At 34.9% G+C, this 7,839-nt stretch overlaps 1 protein-coding gene across 1 annotated transcript in view; it reads left to right on the top strand.

Annotated features, from left to right (window-relative positions):
* Positions 1 to 5,330, top strand: part of LOC134846432 (uncharacterized) — a gene marked incomplete in the record, with an annotated part of 5,641 nt that extends 311 nt beyond the window's left edge. Inside the window, 4 exon segments of the mRNA XM_063863787.1 lie at positions 1,579 to 1,761; positions 2,141 to 2,514; positions 4,572 to 4,736; positions 5,031 to 5,330. Of these exon segments, the coding sequence (XP_063719857.1) occupies positions 1,633 to 1,761; positions 2,141 to 2,514; positions 4,572 to 4,736; positions 5,031 to 5,247 (885 nt within the window).
* Positions 5,331 to 7,839: the final 2,509 nt, after the last annotated feature.

The raw sequence follows: 7,839 nt of genomic DNA, 5'->3' as shown, positions 1-7,839 counted from the left end.
TAGTTGTGGTACCTGAATTTGTTGGGAAAACAAAAAAGAGAAAAAAAACTAAAACACATCTGAATACCGAGTTCCTCTTCATTTTTCAAATAGTCGGTGTTTTCAAATTTTTCACTCCCCCTCTCTTCTCTTTACTACTCACCACTACTCCCCACTCCCGCGTTTTTTGTGCCAAGTTTTCTGTTCCATGGGACAAAATTTGAAAAAAGATCATAAATAGTTGAACCACTCTCAATAAGTGTGTTTTGGTGCTGAAGGCCGAAAGAAAAATTCAAGGGTTAGTTGACAAAACCTGGATGTGGGTAAATAATACCAATAAAAGGATCTTTTGGAAAACATTTTGCAACCAGAGTTGATGGGAGGCGGTCACTGCTGAATTATTTTTCTAATTTTGAGCTCAAGGCTTCATTACATTTAAAAAATCTAATTAGATCTGATCATTTGAACACACCGCGCAAGGCACAGCCCTACATGTTTCGGCTGTTTTAGCGACTCTGGTAAAAGTTTTTGATTTAAAACAGATGATAAAACTTCGAAACAAAGATGAAAAAGTTTGGAAAATATGTCGACATGTTTTGTTGCTGTTTGAACAACCAAATGTCGTTTCAAACAGTCTTTGGTAAATTGAAATGCAAAAAAATTCAACATTGTTAGACTCTTTTTTCTTCCCTCTGTCATAATAAGCACATGTATTCCTCCGTAATAAGCCACATACAAGCACGGGCGGATCTAGGATTTTCTCGTGGGGGATTTTTTAAAATCTTCGAAATATTTGGCAACCCTTTTTTTAGGTCGACCAAATTGATTTTTCGAGCTCTCTCAAAGCAGAAAAGGTCCAGTTTTGGCCGCATTTTTTGCGTCTCACGCAAAAATTTGAAAAAACAGGGCAAAAATGCGTTTTAAGACACTTTTTGAAAAAAAATTTAGCAAAAAAGCCCGTCTTTTCGGCGCGCGCTCCCGCATCAAAATAGTATATATTGGCGCCAAAGGCGCCTTTAAGAAATTTTTAAGTGCCCTTCAGCTAAAAATTGATATCTCAAAATAGTACAAAGAGAGGACCCTTTGGGTCGGCAGGGGTACGAATCGCGCTGAGCGGGGGGGGGGGGGGCGTCTTCAAATTTGTTTTTTTGAAGTCGAGGAGGCTTTTACAACAAAAATAGGGTTGATCCTTGACATATATGATCGTGCAACACCAAAAGGGGATCCTTTCCAAAATTCTGTAAAGCCAGAGTTGTAATACCGGCAGTCACCCTGTACTATAGGCATGCTACTATAATTTAAGCCTACAAGTCCAATCGTTTTCTTATGTAGCCTAATTTAAAAATATATCGCGAGTTAATTGTCCAAATTGGCCAAAATGGCAATCTTTAAACCCCCATAACTTTAAAAATCTTTTCAAATTTAAGCTCAGGACAACAATACTTTTTGAATGATACAAAAAATTCCGTCAAAAATGGCTAGTTAAAAAGTCGAAACTTGTCTGTGAAAAAAAACCCACCGCGAGCACAAGTATTCCGTTACTTTCGTAGAGAAAGTCGGAACAATAATCGAAACAAATCTAAAGCGACTTCTTTTCAGACTCGTATTTCGTTTGTCGAGTTGCGGACTATCTAACTGGATCTGCGCTTAGAGATGCTATCTGTCTCGTGGATGTTTTCTACGAAACATACCCGACTCGGCTTGTGGCTCCTCTTTCTAATCTGTATTCTGTGCTTTGGAATCTACTGCCAATCAATACCAGACAAACTCCAACCACAACCAGTACTAACTCGCTCATCAAAATTAAGTTGAAATCCTTAGTTTTAATATTCGCAAAGGCAAACTTAATTTCAGGCATTTCGATGTTCGAGTTTTGGCCAAACACTAAAATTATCATTTTAGCACAAAGTTTAAGAGCCACTATCAGTTTTTTTGGAAGAAAGCAGTTTTTAAACGTTCAGGCAAAAAAATGTGTTTTTTTTTTACGGCAAGATTAAAAAAAGTTACGATTGGTCGGCCAACAAATTTCTGAATAGCTCCTGATTTTCTTCAGTTCAATGAACATCTGTTATGTTGAAAGTTTTGATATTATCACATAAACTAAATATATTTCTTAATTTAGTTCAGTTTGAATTAAATTATGAGCGAATTAAATCACCAGATTGTGGGAGCATATCATTACGACTTTTCCAAAGATGTGTCTGCAACTTGTCCAGAGCTTCAAATTTCTCAGAAGGATCAAATAGCGTTTGTCCTATTTTATACTAGACAATCAAATGATTTTTTCATCACCAAAGAAGAATGCCGAAAAAAAAATTTCACGCGGTCCGATTATCCCCATATGAACCAAGCCGACCAGCATTTATTCCGGGAGCACCTGGAAAAGTCACGTGATCTGAACCCAAACTGCATGACCTATGTAGAATGGGGCAGTGGAGGAAGTACTTTGTGGGCGTTGCAGTTCGCTCGGAGGATTCTGTCAATTGAGAACAATCCCGAGTGGTGTCGCAGAATGTCACAAGATCCTCTAGTCCAGTAAGCAAATGAAAGTTTTGTTTCGACCGAAAAATTGGATCCCAAATTACTGTTTCAAAATTAGTTTTCGGACATGTTTTAGTTTTTCGTAACTTCTATCTACCGAAAATCAGATGCCATAAATAATTTTCCGATGGGTTGATAGATCATTCATGTTCATCATAAAACTCTTTCGGTTTATGTTAGATCAATATAATTGAAAAACTGCCGAGTTTCGAGACTTTTGTCGAGTACAACAAGCCAAACATTTTTGCAAATTAGAAAGATCCGCAACTCATTGTATCAGCGGCTGATTCGGGGTTTTCTCGGAAGGGGGATAAAGTTTTGAAATGTGTTTTATAATTTGACCAATTGGAGAGCTTTTTTTGGACCAACAAGGTGCGTTTTTCATAGTGAAATGTGTCCATAAACTTCAGAGTACATTCGCTCCAAATGCACCTTTGGCTTTTTTCGGGTTGGCCGACAAAAAATGGATGTCGTAGAATAGAACCAGAGGGGGCTTTTTTAGATGTGCTCGAATTCCTGACGGGTGGCGTTCAGCCGCAACCTTTAAATCCGCTCCTGGTTCATTTCATTAATTGCTACTGAAAATTGATTTCTTGAAGTTTTTAAGTCTATAGCCTTCTTCAGTTTGATCTAAATTAATTTTTCGTCCCTCAACCACAAAACATAATAAAAAATAAAGGCCAAAACAAGTATTTATAGCATAAATTCTCAACGAGACACTTGCTTTCGCAAGGGTAAAAGTTTGAATGAGGTCCGGACATATGTTGAAAATACAACATGCTTAGTTTGTTCTTTTCTCAACACACAGTTAACAACTGCTAGTCAAGGACTATTTTAAGAAAAAATTGAAATTGATTTCAATGAAAATCAAACTTTTCTTTGTCATTTTATAACGCAAATTTTTTTCACTTCATATTTCAACGTATAAACAATTTTTTTCTGAACGAAAACTTCAAGAACTGTGGTACCACAAAGTAATTATAATTTAAGGATTTTACTTTTTATGGTTTCAGCACGTTCTTTTCTATTTAAAAAAAGATACCACGAGTTCCGTTTATTTTGAACTTGTACTGTTTTACTTAACTATAAAGATACCAACAAATTATTATCCAAAACTATCCCCTAAACGTTTATTGTTAGCACCGCCTCGTTTTACTAGTCAGACCAATATTAGAGAAAAGTAAAAAGTTGATTTCACAAAAACTTCCTTCACCAGTATTCCTACCAATACTTTGAGACCAGGAAAGAATAGAAGAATTAACATCAGTTAATGATTACAAAATTGAAAAAATGTTGAAGTGCCTCTGAGAACTTTTTGAACGTACTATCTTATCTATACTTGATTGGTTAGCCTATTTATCCAGTTAAGCATTGGTTAACACTGTTTATCCCGACAAAAAAGATTATGTATTATCTAGTTAAACATTACTTAATACTGTTTATCTCGACAAAAAGAAAGATTTTGTATTAAACATTAAAACTAAGTTCGAAAAAAAATTCGAAATCTAGTAAGTCACTTATCTTGCATGTTTTTTAAGAAATTCTTTTCTAAAATAAGTATCATCCTCGGAAAATAAGGTTTTGAAACAAAACCTTATTTTTCGTGACTGATACTTATTTTAGAAAAGAAATTCTTTCAAAAACAATGATGGTTTCTTTACGTGTACGCTTTATGATCCAATAATTTTTTCTCAATGCCATAAAACTTTACTACTAAATTGCATGTTTTCGTTTTACTACTTTACAGAGTAACCTCAATAGTTGTAGACATGCAATTAAATGATTGCAGAAAAGTACTGTGGTTGTTTAGCTGTCCTTACTATGTGTTTTTTGAGGCAAACCTCAATTTCAATTTAAAAGTTTTGTTTTAACTGCTGACATCCTAGAGCGGCTTTATTGACAACCTCATTTATTAAGATAACAAGTTGAAACGTTAGTTGTATTAAGTGATGGTAAATTTTGGTGAGAATAGATGAGCTGATTTTTGATTTCAACTGCCAGAAGTTCATGGATTTGTCGATGGGGGAATTTTTAATATTTTATATCCATAGATGTGCTGTTCTCTCTGGACAACTGGTGCTGGCCTGTGTGCAGGGGGGTCCTGTGAAACTGTGGGGCAAGCCAGTAGACGAGTCATCGTATACGTCCGCACCATATATTGACATGCTGCATCACTTCTCTCCCATAGCACCCGACTTTGTTCTCGTCGACGGGAGGTCAATTCAATCAAACAAATATTGACAATCAGTTCATTTGCATTTCGAATACTTTAATTATATATTTTTTCCTGAAACGAGTGAAAACTGAGCACAGGCGCGAAGCTATTTTTGTGAGCAAAAATGTTTCAACAATTTTTCTTAACAGTTTCGCCAATTTAAAAAAAAATAGGGAATATTGAGCATAAAAGCGAAGCTATTATTGTCAGCAAAAGGATAATGTAAGCAAAAGCATAACTTTTCAAAACAGATGCACTCTCTTCTCGATTATTGGGATTGAACTGTTCGTTTCAGATACCGGGTGGCAACAGCACTATCGGCTCTGAGTCACATGAAAGAGGAGAGCTTCCTTTTCGTTCATGACTACAAGCCTCGACGACACGAATACGCCGCACTGTTGAAATTCTTCCACGCCCCTGAAGAAACTAAAAAGAGAAAAGCTATGGGAATACTTTTACAAAAAGCTAACATCAGCCAAGCAATCGACTCGTATCGCCACGAAATGTATTAAAAACCGATCGACCTTTATGTTCTTACACGATGAATTTACTATCCCATTTTTAAATCAATGTTTCACTAGAACAAGTTCCCAAATTAAACCCTCAGTTTGGAAAAGGTCATCTACAGCACATATCAAATTTTATATTTCCATTGATACTTAAGATAACTACTAGAATCAGGGGCGGATCTAGGATTTTCTCGAGGGGGGGGGCGGATTTTCAAAAAAATTTTCGAAATTTTTGACGACCTTTTTTTTTTTTTAGGTCGACCACATTGATTTTTCGAGCTCTCCCAAAGCACGGTTTTGCCCCTATTTTGGCGAAATTTTCTGCGCCGCAGGCAAAATTTTGAAAAAACAGGTCAAAAATGGCGTTTTTAGGCATTTTTTGGAAAATTTTGACCGAAAAATTGCACTTTTTCGGCGCGCGCTCCCCCCTCAAAATTAGTATAAATTGGCGCCAAAGGCGCCTTTAGAAAATTTTTAGGGTCGGTCGGCCAAAAATGGATTTCTTAAAAAGTATCAAATTGTGGTCATGGAAAATTTTTGAGCGATCATTTCGAATTCTTACACCACAAACGTCCTGAAACAATACTATCAATAATAATCAATTGTTGCCCACCAAACGACACACAATCTAAGTGGACTGCACAGACAGCACAAGAAAAATCCGTTATGTGGCTACTAATCCGACAGAATATAAGCAAGCAAACATAAGGCTACAGGCAAACAAATAAAAAGCTTTGTTCCTGATTACATGACACTTGCTTTTGCAAATTTAATCACATAAAACAAGTTAGATTGAAATTCACCTATTCAAACAAAATTTTGAAAAAATGTGACAACTTTAATCTTTCCAACTCTAATTCTTTTTATATCTTGAACAAAAAATCGAGTTCAACAAAATGATACATAGTTTGAGCTGGTTTAAAAATCAAAAATCGGGAAAAATTTTTTTTTAAAATAAACCAAAAATACTTTCTTATTCTCTTCAATGAAAAGTTCTAGTTGTTAAAAATTAGTCCTATGTCAGCTCAAAAAAAATCGAGCTTTCAGTGCATCGGTTTCTAAATCATGCGTTCCTTGAAAACTTGATGTTCTTATTGATACACTATTGAAAGAGTATAATGTTTTTTCTACCTCTCCCTCGTTCCCTTTTTTCCCTTCTCTCTTCTCTCGCTTTCTCCGCTGTCTATATCTCTTTATTTCTCTCTCTCTCTGTCTTTTTTCTCTCTCCTGCTAAATGAACTAAGCCGCTGATAACAAACCTGAAGCTTGTAATTTCGATTTTTTAATTTTTAATTAAAATTAAATTAAGCAAAATTGTACCAAGCAAAATTCAATTTTTTATTTATTAATGAACAATTTTGATGCTACTAGCCAAATTTGGAAAAATTTGATAGAGAAAAAGTTTACTCATTTTGATGAAAAACTTTGGAGAGAACACTTGATTCAAATTTACCGAATACTTGCAAAATTGTTGTTGAAGGGCAAAAAATTCTTCACAAAAATTTCTTTCAAGCATAACAAATGAACTGAAATGAAAACAACAAGAAATCCAAAAAGAAACTGCCAAAAAAACAAAGCGCAGAGAAATGAAGAAAATAAAAAAATCTTCTTCAACCTTTGACATCGATTTAAGTTTGCAAGAGAAAAAAAAACAAAAAGGAAAATTGCGTAGTACAGGCTTAAAAAACCAAACTGCTGTAAATCAAAACAGCCAAAGCAACAATGAAAATTCCGTACAGCAGAAAAAAATAAAACAATGCTACATAAACAAAACTATTTTGAAAAAAAAAAACTAAGTGAACCAAAATTTTCGATAAGTCTCGTTAAAAATAATTAAGGGCCCAGTTAACGCTGGATGTAATTTTTGTTTTTTTTTATTTTTTTTACTGATGCGGGATTAAATTAGTTATTTCCAAATTTAGATTTCGCCCAAAACCTTAGTTGTTTATTCTACTGAAAAAAGTGAAACTAGCGAAAATTTTTGAGAGATTGAAATCATCCTAAAATTATAATTTTTTTCTTTCATTATCTAAAGAATCGCGAGTTCTGTAACAAAAATCTCGCAACAGAGATTTTCGAGTGAACTCTCCCACTCATCTAAGACTTGCTAGGGTAGTTGCCATTAAAAGTCGAAAATTTTCTAAAAAACAATTCAACGTTCAAAAACTGACATTTCGGAACTTTTTTTCTGCAAAAAGGTCACGGCCGCTTAAGCGGAGATAATTCCCGTAATCGGGTTTCACGATTAAACACTTAACCTAAGAATTGGTAGGGCGCCTAATGAGAAAAGTCGAAAAATTCCAAGGCACGTTAATTAAACAAACATTTGACTTTTCCGTGAATCATAGCTTTTTGTGACAACATTTAGGGCGTAGCCATTTATGCAGAAAACATTCACATAACCTGTTATTTCGATTGAACTCAAAAACTCAGATTTGGGAGGGTGGTTTCAGAGAAAATCAATTAAGTACAAGAAACGGTAAAGAAACAAACATTGATTTTTCCGAGGTCCATTACTTATTTGTAAAAACAAGATTTTGGTTGATTTTGCAGGGGAGTTTCACACATTGCATTACTTTGATTGAAGCCAAAAAA

This window comes from Symsagittifera roscoffensis, chromosome 5 (assembly GCF_963678635.1).
Source record: "Symsagittifera roscoffensis chromosome 5, txSymRosc1.1, whole genome shotgun sequence".
NCBI lineage: Eukaryota > Metazoa > Xenacoelomorpha > Acoela > Convolutidae > Symsagittifera > Symsagittifera roscoffensis.
Note: the sequence above shows the minus strand (reverse complement) of the source record. Positions and strands in the feature narration are given on the sequence as shown.